Below are 22,474 nucleotides of genomic sequence, written 5' to 3'. Positions count from 1 at the left end.
GAGGTAGAAGGCACCATATTGACACTTGTCCGAGCTTTCCAAGTGATTGATTGTTTCCAACTACAGTGCCCCAGTTCCTCTCGATCTGTGTCACTTAGACCCACAATGCTGAGAACCACTTCGCTGTCTGTGAAACGGCTTGATGCAGAATGGCTGCCTCAGTGATCCGTGCGCACACTACTGTGTGTCAGCCTTGTATGACAGTGTAGTTGCATCGTCGTCAGGATGCCGGCAGGTGACTCAGCAGTCTGCGTCCCTGCTGACTCAGAGCTGCTTGGTGTAAGCCACAGGTGGCCAGCTGTGTGCTTCTCTCCGGTGTGGCTAAGATCGCAGCAACAACAAGCACCCACGATCTGGAGTCCAAATCTGTGGCCCTCGCCTCAGGATGCCTCTGGCATGTGTTGGAAGCCAGGACGACAGCCCACGGTAACGAGCCATGGAGTGGCCCACCGCTGGCTGGATATGGACCCTGCTTCGGCTTCAGAGGGTCGAAGCAGCGATCCGCCGTGGACTTCAATGCTGATGCCCCATCTGTTGCTGCTTGTAGCTGGTGATGTGACATGCCTCACTGTCCAGGAGAGCTGTCACACTTGAATGCATATCGTTAGAAACCCACATCTATTCATACGTGGCTGTGCACCTCTGTTTTGCCATATGCGCTGCTTTGCGTCACGTACTCATAACACACTAGGTTGGCCAGTGGGCCCCTTCTGCCTGTGATTTGTGATATGCCAAACCGCCATGTATACTCTTTCAGCCATTTTTACAGCCCTGTGGCCTCTATCCTACTTCGCAACTGTTGGTATGCATAACTCACTGCAATCCGGCATGCACCTGGCTGTAACTTGAGCTCAGAATATTGCACAAAACTAAATTTTCCTATCCTAAACAGTCGTGCTGCTACACCACTGATAATATTGCTGATGACAGCGTCTTTAAAGCATGGACTTTAGTTTTCTGAAATTTGTTCAGCAAAGAAGACAAAGTAAATAATTTAGAATTTGAATCAAGAACAGCTGCCATCATGAGTAACTTAGAAGTAGATACCATGGGAGAAGTGAAGCAGTGTAAATCACTAAATAAAGGCAAGCCTTCTAATTCGGATGGTGCCGATAGGAAAATGTAGTGACACTTCTCTCTCGTTAAAAAGGCAAAAAATGAACAGTTCTTCGTTAGAGAATGTAAAAAGCGTGTGATGAAGGGTATTCTGTGTATCAAATGCAACTTCTGGTTACACGAAAAGTGCGCGAAGGTAAATCTAAAGTTCGTCAGCGATGATTTTCCGTGGACATGTCATGGTTGTTTACGTGACGAAATGGCCGATCTTGTAAGTGGAGTTAATACAAAAAACGAAATTATAAAGTTACTACGAAGTGACATTGAGGCATTAAAAACCGAACTTTCGACCATCAACAAAGAAAACGATACATTAATACAAGTAAAGAAGTCCTGTGTGTGTAAAAGCCATCAAAAGGAAAAGCAAGAAGATCGCGAAAATACGAATGACTGATCATACTTTAAAAACAACATTTCAAGTGTTCCCGTTGATGTCTCGGTAAACTCAGTAAGCCAAAAACCAGAAGATAAATATAAATGGAAGGTGGTGACATACAGCAAAAGGAAATACAAGGCGACAGATACGCAACAAAAGGAAAATGACTTTTTGACAATTGGCGATTCGCTGCTGAAGAATATCGCTGTCCCCAATTGCAAGATCGACGTACGACCTCGTATTAGAACGCATCAATCGGTAAACATTTTAAAAACATGGTAAATGCAAGACAAGATACTACAGAACCAGATTCTGAAACCAGACATAACTATAATGGGGTGTTTATACATGTTGGAACGAATTCATTAAGGAGCAGCAGTGAGGAAGAAATGGCAAGTGATACAAGAAACATGATCCGTTTTGCAAGAAATATGTATGCAGGATCTCGTCTGATACTTAGCGGAATCATAAACAGAAGGTCGGTGAGTGAAAAATATATCGACAAAATAAACTGTGCTCTTAAAGAGCAATGTGATCGTCTTGGGGCAATTTTTATAGACCCAAACAAATTCCTATGTGAAAACTCACTAGCGAAGGATGGCTTGCATTTAAATAGACTGGGGTCTGTAATGTTCAGCAGAATGTTTGCAGATGTCTGTAAACTCATTAGATCCAAGGGAAACTAATATGGCCTGAAGGGGGTGAAAAATCATACACTCCAGCTGGAAAAGAAAAAATATAAGCACCATGCAAAAAAAGATGATACTAAAGAATTTGCCCCAGAATGCAGCTCACAACATGTAAATCAACAGAAGAAAAATCACATAAAAGTACTTCATCAAAATATTCAATACTTTGGTAACAAAAAATTAGAAGCAGAAGTACTCCTGAGTGGAGTAAGACCAGACATATTATGCATGAGTGAACATGGACTAACTGAAAGTAAAATACATAATGTGTCAATAAAGGACTACAAACTAGCTAGTTACTTCTGCAGATCTAAATATAAGGGTGGTGGCGTTTGTATATGTATTAAAACAGTGAAGCTGCTACATTTCCCATAGCTAGAGAAAAAGACTTTGAAGTTACTGGTATACTGGCTGAGGATTTTAGAGTGTTTTGTGTGTACAGGTCACCATGTGGAATTTTAGCATCTTTCTAAAAAAAATTGCTAGCTTATTGAGAATGAACATGAAGAGAAATCTTATTATATGTGGAGACTTCAACATTGACATGGGAAAAGACACAAAAATAAGACAGGATTTTGAAGAATTGTTAATACAGCATAACATGAAAGTGACAATAACTGCACCAACAAGAGTGACTTCACAAAGTGAGACAATTATTGACAACATAATTACTAATATGTGTAACTATGAGTCACATGTAGTTCAGACAGAAATGTCTGATCATCATGGACAACTAATCAGCTTTTGCAGAAGTAATGACTCAGTATCAGAACCAAAACAAACAACCAAAGAAATTAGGATAATCAGTGAACAAAATATCAACATCTTTAGAACAATGTTAAGTAAGGAAACCTGGAGTGAAACCCTACAGGCCCAGAGTGTAAATGAAAAATATGATGCATTTATTTCAACAATTAAGTACCATTTTAATGTAGTGTTTCCCAAAGTAAAGAGACAAGAAAGGCAGCAAGATCAAACACAGTGGATTACCAGTGAAATACTAGAACAGTGAAGGAAGCTTCAGGACGTGAAACGGATGGGCGAAGCTGAAAACTATAAAATGTTAAAAAAGAAGTATAGAAAAACAATAAGAGAAGCGAAAGCAAGAGAAATTGACACCACTATAGCGAACTCAAAAAACAAGGCAAAGGCAACTTGGAATGCAATCAATGCTGAAAGAAAGGAAAAAGATAGGTCAAACAAAGAAGAAGGTATTAGGCCAATTAAAATAGACAACACAGTGGTCACAGATGGTATGGAAATAGCAAACATACTGAATAATAACTATATCAGTGTAGTAGAAAACCTAAAATTGGAAAGAAATAGTCAAAACAGAAGGATATTAAGGTATCAAAAAGATCATGCAGTACTATGTTCTTAAGACCAGTCACAGAAGATGAATTACGGAAAACTGAAGTCCAAGAAATCAGCTGGTGATGATGAAATATCAAATCATGTAATAAAGCTGGGAGGTGAGGAGATAATAACACCACTGAAGAACATAGCAAACTGTTCTTTCAGAGATGCAATTTTTCCAGAAAAACTGAAGATAACGAAGGTAGTGCCAGTGTACAAGAAAGGGTGTAGGGATGATCCCAACAACTACAGACCAGTTTCACTGATATCAGGTTTCTCAAAAATCCTAGAAATGCTTATGTATACCAGATTAGTTAACTATTTGGACAAACATAGCATTCTCATGCCCTCACAACATGGTTTCAGAAAGGGTAAATCTACAGAATCAGCAATTGTCAGTCTAACAGAATACATTTTACTGTCCTTGGATGAGAAAAAGGTTGTCTCTGCAATGTTTCTGGATCTTTCAAAGGCATTTGACACCATTGACCATGAAATGCTGATATAAAAATTAAGCAACTGTGGCATTCGGGGGCAACCAGGTGAATGGATAAAATCATATTTGTGCAACCGCAAGCAGTATTATCATTAGGAAACTCGTACCAATCAGAAACCAAATCCATCAAATATGGAGTGCCGCAGGGTTCGGTAATGGGGCCATTGTTATTTAATGTATTTGTTAATGATATAGGTGTTGAGGAGGAAGAAAAGAAAATATTGTATGCTGATTACTTGACAATACTAAATAGTGACCAAAATATGGAACAGCTTGAGAGAAGAGCATACATATCTGCAAATGTTACAGCTCAATGGCTGTTGGAAAATGAACTGGTTATAAATCTAAAAAAGACTATGTATGCAGTGTTTAAAAACAAGGAAAAGGCTGTAGACATGGATTTAGAGATTGATGGAACAAGGCTGGAGGAAGTAGAATCTGCTAGATTCTTATGTATTCTTGTGGATAATGAACTGAAATGGAAAAAACATATTAATAATGTCTGTAAGAAACTGAGCTCTGTCATATTCTTAATGATGCAGCTATCACAGTATTCAGACAAGAACCTTCTGAGTACAGTGTATCATGGACTTTTCGAACCATACTTACAGTATGGAGTGACTGTGTGGGGAAACTCAAACAAACAAGAGACAAAACGAGTGTTCACATTACAAAAAAAAGCAGTTTGGACCATTTTAAGAAGAAAGACCTCTGAAACATGCAGAAACTGTTTCAAGAATTTAAATATCTTAACTTTTTCATCGTTGTATGTATACAAAACAATAATGTACATCACAAAAGGTAGTGAGGACTGGATTACAAATGCTAGTGTACACACCCACAATACAAGAAAGAAGAATGAAGTACGGAGCATACCCCACTGACTGGCAATGCTAGAAAAAGGACCCCAGCACTTTGGTGTCAGACTACTAAGAAATCTGCCCAAAACCCTGCAAGATAGTGTACTTCACAATGACTTTCCAAAGAAACTTAAAGACTATCTCATTGAAAAAGAGTTTTACAGTGTTGCAGAATACTTATGCCATTAAATTTGTATATATTGTTACTCATTATCAGTAATGTAAAAATGTAAGCTAAAGGTGGAGAAAAATAAGTGATAAGGAATGTTAACGCTTTGACATGTCCTATATTACACGTACATTTACTGTACACATTGTAATCTTACAGGATCAAATAAAATTCAATTCAAAATTCAATACACCATTTAGGTTCCTTTCACAGTATGCTGATACAGCAACCCCATAATTAGAAATCATAGACAGCCACTCACTCAATGAAAGGTTTGTACCAAAGGACTGGAAAGTCACACAGAACATATCAGTACTCAAAAAAGGAACTAGGAATAATTCACTAAATTACAGAGCCATATCACTAACGTCGATTTGCAGTAGAATTTTGGAGCATACACTGTGTTTGAATATTATTATTTATGTTGAAGAAAATTATTTATTGGCAAGTAACAAGCATTCAGAAAATATCATTCTTGTGAAATACAACAAGCTCTTCATTCACATGAAGTAATGAGTGCTGCTGACAGTGATCTCAAATTGATTCCATATTTCTAGATTTCCAGCAGGCTTTTGACATCATTCCTCTCAACTGACTTCTAATCAAATTGCATACCTACAGAGTATCGTCTCAGTTGTGTGACTGTATTCATGATTTCCTGTCAGAAAGGTCACAATTTGTAGTAATTTATAGAAAATAATAGAGTCAAACACAAGTGATTCCTGGCATCCCCAAGGAAGTGTTATAGGCTCTCTGTTCCTCCTAAGTTATATAAATGATTTAGTCGGTAATCTGAGCAGCCATGTTAGATTTTTTGCAGATGCTGGTATCACCTACCATTTCATAAAGTCAACACATCATAAAAGCGAAATGATTTCGACAAGTTATCTGTATGGTGCAAAAAGTGGCAATTGACTTTAAATGAAGGAAAGTGTGAAGTTCTCCACATGAGTACTAAAAGGAATCAGCTGAATTTCAGTTAAGCTGTAAATCACATAAATTTAATGGTTGTGAATTCAACAAAATACTTAGGGACACAAATTATGAATAACTTAAATTGGAGCGATCATTACTTAATGTTGTGGGGCAAGCTAACCAAAGACTGCGATTTATTGGCAGAATACTTACAAGATGAATTAAGTTTGCTGAAGAGACTACCTTCACTGCATTGTCTGTCCTCTTCTGGAGTATTGGTGTGAGGTGTGGAATCCTCCTCATGAGGTAGAATTGATAGAGAACATAAAAAACTCTAAAGAGGGGCAACTCATTTTGTACTGTCACAAAATAGGGCAGAGAGAATCACGAACATGGCGGGGTGATAAACCATTAAAACAAAGGCATTTTCATTGTGACATGACCTTTTAATAAAATTTCAATCACCAACTTTCTCCTCTAAGCTTGAAAATATTTTATTGTTGCCAACCTACATAGGGCAAAATTATCATCGCAATAAAATAAGAGAAATCAGAGCTCTTACAGAAAGGTTTAAGTCTTCATTTTTCCTATGGGGTATTAGGGAGTGGAGCAGTAGGGAAATACCCTGATGGTGGTTTCAAGAACCCTCTGCCAGGCACTTAAGTGTGAATTGCAGAGTAATCATTTAGATTTAGATGTCGATGTTTTTCATGTAATATCATACATCTTAACATTGTCTCATGTTGCAACTGACTTTAGTTTACAGGAAACTATATTTTCTTGGTGTATGTATCATATTACTATTTTTATCTTCTCAGGATTGGGAAAAGAAGCTCTGTGTAAGAAGTGGAGGTACATGTACACAGAACTGTGGTCAGAATGGAGAATGTTCGATAGAAACATTAGCAATAATTTCACCAGTTCATGTGAAATTTGAAAAGACAGATTGGTTTAAAGTGGATACAATTGCAGATATATTAAAAATTTTTGAAAATTTGGGGGACAGGCCTTACATGTTGGTTGCCGGTAACACAGCCCATGGTAAGTATATTATCAAATACATCAAATAACTGAATCCCAATTACTGCAATAAGATCTGATTAAACAAACCCAAAAATTTTATTAGTGGTGGAATAAGTTACTTCATGATATTCTGAGTCTCTCGCCAGAGAAAATGTTACAGTGAAGAGTATATTTATGCAATTTAAATCATTGTGAAGAGTCAATTTTATACAAAATGAAAAATGTGCACTACATAACTAACAGTAGTGTTAAGAAATGTGTAAAGAATGAGAACAATGCAATATTTTTGTGCTTCACTTAGTGTGGTCTTTGGTTTCTTCAAACATCCATCACCTGTTGAATTATAACTTTTAATATGAATCGTCAAACATACAAGTATACTTTCACAGTTGTGATAGTTCAAAGTCAAGAGGATTGTTCCCAGGGGAATACTATTACACAGTCGTCTGAACAAACAGTGTTATTTAGTCACGAAGATAAATGATGCCACTGTTGTAGGTGAATTCCAACATTATTCTAACAACCCAAAAGGCACTGTTCAGTTTTTAATTTTGTTTATATGAGATGTGTACAAACCAGTGTCTCACTATATTCCATAACCTGCTGCTGTAGTTTTGCCTTTCTCTTTCTCCTGTTTTTAGAAGTATTAGCAGAAGTAAATGATTACTCTAGAGATCTACTACAACCTCCTATGTATCGCTCACATATAGATTGTGATTATAAGATTAGAATAATTACTGTACACACAAAGGCATTTAAACAATCATTCTTCCCTCGCTCCATAAGTGAATGGAACAGGAAGAAACTCTAATAACTGGTGCAATGGGTTGTACCTTCTGCCTTGCACCTGACAGTGGTTATAATACATGCCTGAATAGCTCAGTCTGTTAGAGCAATGCCCTCAAAAGACATGTTCAGAGTTCAAGTTCCCCTCTGGCACACAGTTTAATCTGCCACGAAATTTCAAAACTATGCAGACTCCTCTCTAGAATGAAAGATTCATTCTTTAAAGAGAAGTTTCAACATGTTGTGGAAGCTAAGGTGATGTGAGTGTTGTTGGTCATTTAACAACTTCATTTCTATTCCCTGTTTCATTCCTTCTAAGACTATATCTGTCATCCTGCTTTGTTTAACTGTTAGATTGTGTTATTAAGGCAAGTGAGTGCATTCACTCTACCTTTCAAATAATTCAACAATAACAATAATTCTAACATACATCATTGACTTACTGTGCTTCCCTTAATCCGAGAACTTTCTTTCATTGCTTAAAACACATTGCTTCCAGCCATGCTCAATAGACTCCAATTACTAATATCAGTCTATATGCCAAAATCCTGACAAAAGTCTCAAAAGCATAAAAATGTTGTATCTTTTTTCTCTACCCATACCACTAACTGAAGCCTGCCCAAATCATACATGAAATTGTGCCAGGACAGTTCCAATTTCACCCCAGCACCGATTCTACTGTTTCCTTTCAGGCTTGCCCTTGTAATCATCCAGGAGTTCTTCACTTGCAGTCTGACTTCACTTTCCTGCCCTAGACCATTTCTCAGCTAGTCCACCATGGAACAAAGAGCTTCACATTACCTAAAAACTGGTCCTAATCATATTCTTTCTGCAGAATATAACTAACAGTGTTTATGTGGCTGACAGTCTCTAGAACCTTTCAAGATCGCTGTGTACAAACAGTATGACTATTATTCCATCCCAGAAGTCAAACGTGACCTCCAGCAGATCTGTAAAACATTAATCCCATCCAAATACTGAATCCCTCTCTCATCTCTCACTGGTAAACCTCTCCACACCTCCCCCTCCCCCCCCACCTTTTTCTCTCCCAGGCCCTTTCCCTACCTCTCCACTCAAAAGCCATCTTATAACTGCTTCTAAAGCTTCATAATCCATGTAGTGCTAGTTCCCATCTGTGGAGTTCTGAGAAACTGGTGTCTGGGGGAAGAATCCAGATAGCACGAGTAGTGAAACAGGCACTGAGGTATCAATTGTCATGTTGTAGAACACGCTATGCAACAGGATATTGCATGTTGCTAGTATACACCCTCTGCCTATGCCCAATCATCCTAATTGGTAATTTGGAGGTAGTGATGCCGATGTAAAATGCCAAACAGTCTTTACATAACGGCTGGTATACGACATGTGTAATTTCACAGGTGGCTCTCTCTTCAATAGCACATGTTTTGTCAGTTACAGGGCTGCTATAGTTGGTTGTAGAGGGGTGCATAGGGAAAGTCTTGCAACAGGCATGGTCAAAGGGGTAGGAACCATAGAGTAGGGAGATGGGGGCAGAAGGAGCATAGAGTCTGACAAGAATATTTCGGAGATTGGAAAGGTGCTGAAAACCTATTCTAGGTGTAGTTGGCAAGATTTCAGACAGAATGGATCTCATTTCAGGGCATGATTTTAGAAAGTCATGGCCCTGTCAAAGTAGATGAAATCGTGCTCTGAAATGAAATCCATTCTGTCTGAAATCTTGCCCATCACACCTAGAATAGCTGTTCGTTGCCGTATCAATTTCTGCAATATTCTTGTCAAACCTCATGCTTCTTCTGCACCCATCTCCCTACCCTATGTCTCCTACCTCTGTGACCGTTCCCACTGCAAGACTTGCCCTATGCACCCTCCTAGACTTGCCCTATGCACCCTCCTACCACCAACTATAGCAGCCCTGTAACTGGCAAAACATGTACTATCAGTGGATGAGCCGCCTGTGAAATGATACATGTTGAGTGCCAGCTGTTATGTAAACACTGTTCGGCTGTTTACATTGGTGTGACTACCTCCAAAATCATCAGTTAGGATGAATAGGCATAGGCAGAGGGTGTAAACTGGCAACACGCAATATCCCGTTGCAGAACATGCTCTACAACATGACAATTGTGACCTCAGTGCTGGTTTCACCACTTGCGCCATCTGGATTCTTCCCCCAGACAAACGTTTCTCAGAACTATGTAGGTGGGAACTGGTGCTACATATCCTTGGTTCTCGCCATGAATGTGGCCTTAATTTATGTTAATTTCTTCCAACTCAGCATTTCTTCACAGTAACTATTCTTTCCTTCACTCTGTTTTAGTTTTCTCATCTTCCATTGTCTTACCCATCTATTTTTCAGCGCTACCTTCCCACCTCTGTTATGTACACTGCACTTAGCTTTTCACTCCTACTAATTCATGCATGATGTTTAAGCAGTTATCTCTGTCTTGCACGGTACCCTGTCTTTCACTTTTAAGCTCTCAGGTTTTCAAATCTCATCCAATTCAGTTCTCAACAATCAGTCTTTCCTTCTGATCCCTTGCGGTAAGTCTCCCCTGACCCATGGCTCTGGGTGACTTTCCCATCATCTAACCCTCTTTCTAGAGCTCCAACCTTTCTGCGTGAAAAAGGAGTCATTCATTCCAAAACATTGCCTAATTACAACCCTCTTTTATGTGTGTGGTCTGCCACCACTTGGTGAGTAGACTTTTTATCTATCCAATTAAATTATTTTGTCAAAAGTTAATTGTTTTTGTTGTTATAACTTTATACATATGTTTATTGCGGATCTTATTAGTATATGATCACTTGCAATTCTAAATTGCTTGAATACCCTCACATCCTGTAGTATCATTTTTTTTGTTTGCACAATATAGTTATTATTATTTTTTTAGATTAATTTGGTCCTTACTAAGTGTATTTTCTATCTATTATCTTTTGGAAGAGCATAATAAGTACAAAAATAAAATTTCTAGCAGTTTAAAACTGTGTGCCAGACTGAGGCTCGAACTTGAAACCTTGCCTTTTGTAGGTAATGCTCTTACTGACTGTGCTATTCAAGTGTGATTGATGACCATCTCTCACAGCTTCACTTCCACCTTGACCAGAGCTTCCAAACTTGATAAAGCACTGGATGACAGATTAGGGCTTAGAGATTAGGTTTAGTTTAATGAGATGATTTTCGTGAGTGTGGAACAAATCAGAAAATATAACATAAAAAGCATAAAACATTTGAATACAATATAACTTCCATCATAACTTGTCAGGAGATTGTCAAAATAGTTGAATACATTACAGTAAACTGTAACTGCTAATATTTACAGAATTAATACACTGTCAGGATGAAACAAAGTTATGCACTTTTAATAAATTTATCATACACAAAATATCTAACCTTGACTGTTGTGACCAAGCGCTATCTAAATGGAAATCTAACAGACATTTTTACTTTACCTGGTCTAACATTCCCCATTAAAATATTCATCTAAAGAATAGAAGGACTTGCTTATCCAAAAGTCTTTCAAAATCTGATAAAACTGTGCGTTATCTGAAAATAAGCTTTTAATGGTTGCTAGCAATTTATTGAAAATATTTGTTCCTGAATATTGGATCCCTTGTTGGACCAAGGTAAGTATGATATTTTTTATGTGTATTTTCTTATTCCTAGTATTAATACTATGTATTGAGCTATTTGTTGGAAACAGAGATATATTATTTGCAACAAATTTCATTAAGGAATAAATATACTGAGAAGCATCGGTTAGAATACTGAGTTTCTTAAACAGGTTTTTACATGGTGTTCTTGAATTTACACCACAAATGAGCATTATCACATGCTTTTGCCCTCCAAAAACTTTTTCTCTGTTTGATGAGTTACCCCAGAAAACAATCCCATATGACATAACAGAATGAAAGTTACCAAAGTATGCAAGTATTGTTATATTTATATCTCTTAAATCTGGTATCATTTGCACTGCAAATATGAGCTGGTTTAGGCACTTCAGCAAATTTGTGATGTGTCCTTACCAACAGAATTTTTTATTGAGTTTAAGCCCGGAAAATTCACACTATCAACCTCTTCGATCTGCATGTCTTCAGATGTTATACATATGCTGGAAGGAAATCTCTTATAAGTCTCTGAATTGCATACAGTGGGTCTTTCCAAAGTTTAATGACAGTGAATTAGCTTTAAACCATTTATTAATGTCAGTGATAATACGAGTAGCAGCCACTAATAAATCTGTACTTGATTTGCTATTTATTACAATAATTACAATACTTGTATCATCTGCAAACAAAATGAACTTCACATTTGGCAGTGTAACAGATGAGAGGTCATTAATGTACACAAGAAAAGCAACAGACTGAAGATAGAACCTTGAGGAACATCACATGTAATTAATTACCAGTCAGAAGAAGACTGATTGCTTACTCCACAGGTATTTAACAACAACGTCCTTTGTTTCCTGTTAGGTAGGTAAGACTCAAACCATTTCGCAGCATTGCCGATGACACCGTAATATTCTGATTTACATAAAAGAATCCTGTGATTCGCACAGTCAAAGGCTTTTGACAGGTCACAGAAAATGCCAGTGACCTCTAATTTGTTATCTAATGAATTAAGTACATTCTCACTGTACATGTAAAAAGTCTTCTTTATATCAGAACCCTTAAGGAGCACAAACCTTCACTTGCAGAATATGTTATTATTATTTGCAATTGCAGAACATGCTGTTGATATTTCCCTAAATATCTCAAAAGCATTTGACATAATTAGCTGTGCCTTTTTTCACAGATTAGCTCAAAAAGGTGTCAGAGGAATACAAATCAGTGGATTAGATCTCACCTTGAAGACAGGTAGCAAATGACGATTTTAAGTCATGATAGCAATAAAGAAACATAAATCCAATAAATCACCAGATCCACATAAAACCTCCTAACAACCAGCAGCACTTACATTTCAACAGTTGCCATCCTTTCCATGTCAAATGTTCCCTCCCACACAGTCTTGGCATTCAAGGCAAACATATTTGTTCGGTTGCAGACTCCTTACAGCAATACACCACCATTTGCACCTCAGCCTTTCCTGGATATAATTACCCCACCAGCCCAGTTCAAAAGCAGATTTCCTAGGCCATCACAACCAATCCTGGTACTGATGATATCTCCAAAAAACAACTTCGAAGCACACCACTGCTCACTCAGTATTATCCTGGCCTGGAATGCATTAATCAGCTACTTTGACAAGGCCATAACTTTCTACACAATCCTTGAAATGAGATCCATTCTGTCTGAGATTCTGCCCACCACGCATACAATAGCTTTTCTAAATTCTGAGTTAATATGAACGGGCATAAGCAGATGGTGTATACTGGCAACACGCAATATCATGCTGCAGGGCATGCTCTGCAACATGACAATTGTGACCTCAGTGCCTGTTTCACCACATGCACATATGGATTCTTCCCCCAGACACCAGTTTCTCAGAACTGCACAGGTGGGAACTATCATTATATGTCCTTGGTTCCTACCACCCACCTTAATTTACGTTAATTTCTCCCACCTCAGCATTTCTTCACAGTAACTACTACTTTCCTCACTCAGTTTTAGTTTTCTACATCTTTCATTTTCTTAGCTGTCTATTTTTTGGGGCCTCCTACCTCTTCTGTTACATTCAATGTGCTTAGCTTTTCACTCTTATTAATTCATGATTTTGTTTAAGCACTAATCTCTTTCTTCCACCTTTAAACTCTCAGATTTTCAAATCTCATGTGGTGCAGTCCTCTACAGTCAGTCTTCCCTTCTCAAAAATGGTTCAAATGGCTCTAAGTACTATGGGACTTAATATCTGAGCTCATCAGTCATGCTACGCCATGTCATAGACCAGCAGCTCATCCCTGAGGAGCAGGGTGCCTTCGTGTGCTGTACCAACTGCTCAACCCTTCCTCCACGCCATGGCCTCACTCTGTACCGGGTCCTGGTTTGGCCGATACTAGAGTACGCTGCCGTGGTGTGGGGCTTTGCCATAGGACCTCTATTGTTATTGTTCCTCCTTTACATTGATGTTTTAAATGACTTCATAAAAGTGCAAAAATAAATCTTATATGCTGACTGCTGATGGCTGATTTCTTTTTAAAAAGTTCCTCTCTTCTCCACTGGTACAAGAACTTGATACAGTACCGTATCTTGACAATACATTACTGAAATCAGTTACTGAAACTGGAGTTCTAGGGGTATGGGCACAAGACACTTTAAAATGATGAAAATGATTGAACTGTTGTGTTAAAGAACTCAGGAAAAAGCTTTCAAAAGCTTGTTATGCTCTTCATGTAGTAAGTCAGAGTGCAAGTAGGTCAACAGTCATTCAGGCATATTATACATACATTACTCCACTATGGGCTAGTCTTCTGGGGAAACACAGCCACCAATATAAAAATATTTAGGATTCAGAAAAGAGCAACCAGAGCTATCTACAACCTAAAGAAACTGGAAACATGTGGACCACATTTCATGCAGCTGAAAAAATGAGCCTGCCAATTGTTTCTTTATGTATATGAGCATATCCTGTTTGCAAATGAATATCTTTTAAACTTTACTGGATATTTATGACAGAATAAGCATATGCATAGCAACAATACAAGAAACATCAGTGACATCCACATGTCTCAGTGTAGAACAGTATTCTATCAGGAAAGTGTTTACAGATGATAGTTAAATTATTCAACAGCCCCTACCTTGTTAGTTAAAACCGGAGTAACATAAAAATACATTGAAATATAACCTTAAGTCATTTCTGATAGAACAATGTTTTTATTCAGTAAAACAATTTTTAAATTATAAAAAACAGCCTTATAAATTAAATATGTAATTAAAATGAGTGCTTTTGTTACTTGTAATTTATGACTCTTATTTGTAAACTGAATTTTGTCTTGCCCCCCCCCCCCCCCTCCCGTCTGTCTGTCTTCTTCTTTCTCAGATTTTATTTTTTTCTATATTTGGTATACTATTTAAGTACCATATTTTATGGACTATAAGACACACTTATTTCTTCAAAAAATCACCTCCAAGATTCAGGAACATCTTACACTTGAAATTAATACAAAAATGTACAGTATTTGATTTAAAATTCCCACCAGTCTTAAAAATTGCAAAATATTTGATGCTGTGGGAAACATATCACTATTGGCAACATTGGATTCAACTGGCAGCACCAGCAGGGCACTGATGCAACAAACATGAGTTGCAGGGTTTCATAAGCTTGCTAACAATGTATCCCTCCTGCCCTACCATCACAAATCCAGAACAGTGTCTAGCCTATGATGCATCATTGCAATCTATGGTGCCAGTGATCTTTAATTCAAAGTGATTTGTGTTACTGGTAACAATACAATATTTTGGTTAGTAGCTAGTTTCATTATGGAGAAAAATAAAAGGTATTCATATGATGCGGGCTACAAATTGGAAAAAAAAAAAAAAAAAAAAAAAAAAAAAAAAAAAAAAAAAATTTACGAATACACACTTGTAAGCTATCGCTACAGTGCAACTTAACAGACTTTAAGGGTAGAGTTGGTTGGTTCTATAGGTTTATAAAATGTCATGGACTTTGCAAGTCCAATGAAACCAAAAAATCTCAGAAAATGCCACAAGAGCATGAAGAGAAAATGTTTTCTTTCCATTACATAATTATTCAACATAAAATGAAAGCTAGCATGGGACTGAGCCGAATAGTCAATATGGAGAAAACACCTCTGATGTTTTATGTGCCGAGTAACAGAACTTTTGGCATGAAAGGTGGTAAAAGTGTTAACTATAAAACCAAGTGGGCATGAAAAAATGCAGTACGCTGTTGTCCTTTCATGTTGTGATGACAGTATAAAACATAGTCCAATAATTATTTTCAAGCACAAAATAATGCCAAAACCCTTAGAAGTACTGCCAGGTGTTGTTCACATACACGACAAGGATTGGATGGACTAGGCTGGTATGAAATTATGGATTAACGGAATTTGGGAGAGAGGAAAGGTGCTTTATTGAAGAAGAGTTCTGTTCTTGTATTAGATCAGTTTAATAGCCATTTGAAAAATTCTGTGGACGAGAAATTGAGACTGGGAAATTGCTATTATCCCAAGAGGGCTGATTTGACAATTGCAACTTCTTGATGTCTTGATAAGTGAACCATTTAAAGTATATACGATATAGGAATGGAACAAATGGATGAGCGATGAAACCCAACATGAATACACACCAGAGGGAGCTTTAAAATGACCTACAATCAGACAAGTGTGTCAATGGATAAAGCAGTAGTGGTTTACAGTGAGAGAAGACATTATTATTAAGTCTTACAAGAAGTGCGGCATAAGTAAAGCTCTTGATGGCAGTGAAGACTATCTTATATATGAAGAGGACAATGTTGATGACAAAGATGAAGAAGAAAAAGAAGAATATAGTTCAAGTGAAGATAATTAGGGATTTCATAGGTCAGTTTGGTTTTATAAACTGATACTTTTTTTTTAGTCTGGCTTCAATATTTAATAATGAAAAATGGTAAAAAGGTTATTTTTAAATTAAGATGCATCTTATAATCGGTAGTGTCTTACCATCCATAAAATATGGTATTAATGAATCAAATTCGACCAAATAAATCAAATGATAAAAGAAATAAGTGGCCTACCCATAGTCTGTGATATTGTTTCCAGAGAGAATCTCTCTCCACTGGAGTGTGTGCTGTTTTGAGACTTCATAGTAGATAAAACTGTGCACCAGATTGCGACTCGAACCCAGAACCTTGTCTTTCATATGCAGTGCAGGAAGTTTTAAAGCACTGTGCTCTGTACTGCAGAGTGGAAGAGTCATTTGGGAAATAGTCCCCTAGGCTGTCGATAAATTACTTCTCTGCTACATCATTTCTTCCATGAATTCTAAGTCACAAGATATGCAGAAGAGCTTCTGTGACGTTCAGAAGGTAGAAGTGAGGTACTGACAAAAGTGAAGCTGTGGGGGGAGGTTGTGAGCAATGCCTGGATAGCTCACTCGGTAAGAGTACTGCCCACAAAAGGTTCTGAGTATGAAGCCCAGTGGGGCACATTGTTTTAATATGCCATGAATTTTCTGAATGGTACACATTCTGCTATAGAACACAAGATTCAAAAACGTTGTTCTTCTCAGATAATTCTACTAGTATGTGACCTCTGTCATTTGTACCTCCATATCAAAAGTTTCCCACTGAAGAATCATTATTTAGGTTTTATAATGGCTTTGCATTGGGATCTGCAGTTATATTTCAGTTGAATGTGCTGTAATTTAGCACTTCCTGCACTTCTTTGTAGAGGTTTTACTCCTCATGTTAAGAAGATGAGTAATTTGATGCATTCACTTGAACAATTTCCAAATACCTTCAATATCTGTAATATTGTTTTTAGTTTGTTGTGCCGAGTAAAATGTACACCTGAATTTCCTCTGTCTCTGTTGCTATGTAACAAAAATATGACCTGATCTTAATACTGTTAAGTCTTTTTTGTTTTTTTTTTCCACTTCTGTTAACACTAATATATTTCATCTCATGAGATTTAAGTCCTTTTTCAGCTCCACTAACCTGTCTTACAATAGTAAGTTCTGAAAATTTTGTCTTGTGTAAAAAATAATAGAAGTACTTGTACTTCTAAGGTCTTTGTTATTGTCTGTTTGCTAAACATCATGTTGGAAAACGTAGGTGCCAAAGTAGACTGCTCTACCACAAGCCTGAACTCATGTACGAGTTTCCTCACTCTGCCGCTACCAGTATTGTTTCATCCAGACTTAAATCCTGGCACCAGGGCCCATGGTACACTTACGTGACAGGAACTGAGGAGTTAGCTTGGGATGACAAGTGAATAGCACTGAATCTTGGCACAGCCATGGTTAAAGCCATCTCAACCTAGACCTGAGTGCCTCTAAATCTCAGAACATGGGATCAACCAATAAGTTTATGTGTATAATAAATAATAACAATTTTATCGTTATGAAGTAGATACAAAAAGAGATTCAGATACAGTGGTGGATCTGGGATAATTACCTCTTGTTTCACCTTTTAAAATTTTTCTCTTACAAACTGATTTCCTTGAGTACAGTCTCTGTCTACCCCTCAACAATTTTTGATTGATAGGTGATGTTTTCACCATCTGAACTAGTATGTAATCTGGCATATTAAATATTTCTGAACTGTTTAATTGTTGTCCTCAAGTAAAATACAAATGGTCTTTTTTCTGAGTTTTATAGAACTGTGTTTGATGGAGCTTTTCTTAATAATAATATTTACCTCAGTGGCAGCCATCTCATTGTTACACTACTTGAAAACAAAATGATGAATGACATACAGACATCTGCCAGGTGTCATTCTTTTTATGTAAAAAAGGAGAAAATTATATCTCCCCAAGTGTGCTTTCTCACTTTTCATTCATACGTTGTTGAGATCATCAACTCCTCATATGGTTCCAAATCACTGGTAAAATTTTGAAGACCTGGATTCAACCAAACTTTAAGTTAAAAATTAATATAATGTTGCTGCTTTTTCCTCAGCTATATGCATAATAATTCATTATAATGTTATTCATTGGATTAAATTGTTTCATTTACATGGAATCATTTTCCACCTCACTGATGGATTTCTTCAAATTTCACTTTATATAAGTGTACCAGCAAATAACATGACCTATATTTTCAGAGTTGTCACTTTCGTATAAAACTTTGACATTCATGGCAAATGTATAACTGGTAATGTAATTGATTGCAAAAGCATATATTTCTTTTTCTTCTCCAGTTATCTGACCTCGCTGTCTTCTTGTATTTCCTGTCCCATCTTCACTTCTACACTTTCTCCCAATTAAAAACTGTAGAAAAGTGGTCTTCTCATGACAAAATGCTATCCCAGTATACTTCATTGTTAGGACTTTGTTTTTCTGAAATCTTTACATGAAATGTGTCTCATTTCTCAGACTGCATGAAGTTGCTTTTTGAAGCTGTTACAAACACTATGGCATCTTGGGGAGGCCTCAAGCAGTTCATTTTTTTTCTATAGTGTTAATATCCATCAATATGTGTAATGAAAATTCACGTTATTGGCTGCAGCACTACAAGTTATGTTGAGGGACAGTCTGCTGATTCTGAAATCAAGAGATGTATTTTACATGTGAATTAGCAGGGAGTTGTTAACCACATTCATCATTTACCAGTCCACTGCTGACACCTCATTTGTCCCATTTTGGTTCTGAAAAGTTTCCTGCCATGGCTCTTGATGTGCAGGTGAAGTGACTCTTTGCTAATGAAGCAGACAGTGGTTGTTCATCAAAAAATAAAATCTAGTATGCCTTTTAAAATCACTATTTAATCAGAGGTCAAGGATAGGAGTCACTACCTGCAATCTTAGGAATATATCCCACAGACCTGCAGATATGAAGGAGAAGATGGCAACACCAGATGCTAAAGAGCAAAACAGAATGAAGTACTTAGGTCCCACTAGAAGTCTGGTCCTCTAAATTTCTGGCCATCACCAGCATTATTCTATTATCTTCTATTCTATTCATTAAGAGGAAAATGGATAATTGTGTGTGTATGGTGACACTGAAGCTGTGGAACATATCATTGTTCATTGTACGGTCACAGATTCTGTTCTAAACACTGCAGAAGTTCTGTCAGAGCAATTTCCAGTTCTAACATGCTGCAGCCCACAAAAACATGTGGATCTCTGCAAGTAGACATGACACCGTGAGGAGAATAATGGGGAAATGGTGGAAATAAACTCGAATGCTTACCACTGCATCAATGCTATGAAGCCAGGAGCCACAGAGTACAGCAGTGATGCAGCTCTCATATAAATAGAATCACACAACTCAAAGTGAAATATGCCCGTTTTAGGTTGTCTTGGGAATTGACCTTTGACATCTGTGAAGATCTATTAAAGTTGTTTCTGGAAATTCTGTCCCTGAAGTCCAAGAAGATGGAGGCCCGGACCACACAGAGTTCTTAACTGGTAGTGGAACAGAGTTCTATGGGGAGAACAGGGGTGAATGGAGCTGTCTGGTTTTGTTATAGATGTTCAAATCCCATTAGGTGGCCTCATCATTCAGTGTAGTAGTATAAAATATGTTAGAGACTACAGGCCTGGGTTGGGTATCGAACTGAGTGCTAGATATAGAAACATATGCATGCTGTTCCATGATGTCCCTCACATACAAGAGAGAAGATTTCAACATTGTTATTTTATATGATAACACAGAGAATAAATATTATACAATTACTGTGAAGTCGCAGATACATATAACAAACAGAGCATAGACAATTTGTAATATACAAATAAAATATACAGCTTACATTATAATTTAAGCTTAGATATAATGTAATAACATACTAATATTTTATTATAATACTTGTAGTAGTAACATACTAAATCAACATAGGTTGGTGCTATCCCCAACTTGTTTGAGCCTGGAATACATGCTCAGCTGGTTAAAATTTATAATATGAGGATGATGTAGTACTTTGACAGTAGGTAAGAATGTTGAATACCAGCAAATAATCAAAGTAGTGAAATAGAAAAAAAAATTATAAAACTCAAAATAGCCAGCTGATTTGGTATAACCGTCCTGCTCAGTGAATGCTTATATCAGTTGCTGAAAAATTAAGTGCTTGCCCTGATGACTGGAAACTGACTGACTGACTGTCTTTTGCCCTAAAACTTTTTTTTTTGGTCCTATATCACTGCCCTGTGGCACAAAATACAATGGCTGCACTACTATGTGGAAATCTATAGTTATCATTGCTGCAGTGTTGATTAAATAGTAGTTCATAATGTTATTGTGTTTCCCTATAGAAAGTTCCCTGCATGTTTTTGACGTGAATAGAAATAATAATCTATACTGGTTGTTGCACAGTATGGCGTGCCTTCTTTGAGATTCTGAAGGTCATTTGGATTTCCATAATGGAAAAAAAAAATATTTTGTACTACTCTGTTGTTTGATTGCAGTCAAAGAAAAGAGAGTAACACATTTATTGATTGGCAGAAATTGCCACAAAACAGCTATTTGAGCAAAGAGTATACTAGTTCACATCTGTGTTTTAGTGCAATCTGCATCTAGAAAATGTTTTCCTCATAGTATAAATGTCACACAACCCATACTACAAAATGACATGTCACATGCATCCTGCTGTTGTTACTCTATCCAACTCTGTTACTGATTATATATATTGCCTGCTAAAGACGATCCATGAAAGGACCATTTATGCTGGATCTCAACCATTGATGATATTCTACATCAATAGTATTGGACAATACTGCTACTGAGAATTATTTCTTACAAATTTTCATTATTTACCAATAAGGGATAATGCTATTTAGTACAGCACACTCTGCAATACAAAATAGGGATATCATTACTTGAAAAATTGTGTAGTTAATCTATACCTCATTCGTAAGATACAAAATCTCACAACTTCACAAACAAGAACCTTTAACTACCTCTCATCAATTGAAACTGAATTTCATGGTATATCAGTCTCTCCTGCTGCTACACACTTCTGTCATATATTTCTTTCTTCTTAATTCTCTAGCTTTGTCTTTAGTATTTGTCTCATGTTCTCTAGCCTTATCTTCAGATCTCAAGCCTTGTCTTCAGTATTTGTCTTATAGCCTCATCCTCAATGTCCTCTTTATCTTCCAGTTTTGTTGTTTATTTTCATTCTAAAGTTGTGTTATTTTTGTCTTTTGTATACCTTTTATTATTTGTCTCTCCAGTTTTCTTTAGTGGTCTATGGCTTGTTAATGGTGTAGCTTCTGGTTAAGTAAGTAAGTGCCAAGGATTGGTGTTCAGTTCTCAGTCAATCCTAGAGTACTTTCTGTCACTTAGCACTGCTTTCTAATTGCACCATCGTTTGGAGTTCATGTTGAAGTGTAGGTCCACCTATAGCAGACTGGATATGTCAATTAAAATGTCAGAATATGTCAGTGGCACATTCCCTTCAATTGGGGGGCTTACACCGACCGTTGATTTGAGGGCAGTTTTAATTTTTATCTTTTAGTATCTCTAGACATATTTTATCTCGCCTTCCTTTGTATTTGTTTAAAGTATTGCCCCTACCTGTGTATGTGATTTGCTCAGAACCTGCAATTTAAAGCATGAATATGAAGCGGAAGAAAACCAATGTGCACTCCTTGTGCATACCGGGGGGAGTCATTTCAGATGTGGAAAGGGTCCTTCCAGATGCCATGAACGGTACAGGGTGCACCCATCTGCAGGTGGTCACTCATGTCGGCACCAATGATGTGTGTCACTATGGATTGGAGGAAATCCTCTCTGGCTTCCAGCAGCTATCTGATTTGGTGAAGACTGCCAGTCTCACTAGCGGGATGAAAGCAAAGCTCACCATCTGCAGCATCGTTGACAGGACTGACTGCAGACCTTTGGTACAGAGCCGAGTGGAGGGTTTGAATCAGAGGCTGAGACGGTTCTGCGACTGTGTGGGCTGCAGATTCCTTGACTTGCGCCATAGGGTGGTGGGGTTTCAGGTTCCGCTGGATAGGTCAGGAGTCTACTACATACAGCAAGCGGCTACACTGGTAGCAGGGGTTGTGTGGCATGGACTGGGCGGTTTTTTAGGTTAGATGGCCTCGGGGAAGTACAGAAAGGGCAACAGCCTCAAAGGGTGCGGGGCAAAGTCAGGACACGCGGGGACCAAGCA

The 22,474-nt window shown here is 37.5% G+C and overlaps 1 protein-coding gene across 2 annotated transcripts in view; it reads left to right on the top strand.

Annotated features, from left to right (window-relative positions):
• LOC126334824 (uncharacterized) overlaps positions 1–22,474 on the top strand; it is a 377,818-nt gene that overhangs the window by 148,935 nt on the left and 206,409 nt on the right. For both annotated transcript variants that reach the window (XM_049997482.1, XM_049997483.1), the window contains one exon: positions 6,796–7,018. In XM_049997482.1, coding sequence (XP_049853439.1) covers positions 6,796–7,018 — 223 coding nt within the window. The remainder of the gene's footprint in view (positions 1–6,795; positions 7,019–22,474) is intronic.

This window comes from Schistocerca gregaria, chromosome 2 (assembly GCF_023897955.1).
Source record: "Schistocerca gregaria isolate iqSchGreg1 chromosome 2, iqSchGreg1.2, whole genome shotgun sequence".
In the NCBI taxonomy this organism is placed as follows: Eukaryota; Metazoa; Arthropoda; class Insecta; order Orthoptera; family Acrididae; genus Schistocerca; species Schistocerca gregaria.
This window is presented reverse-complemented; position numbering and strand designations above follow the sequence as displayed.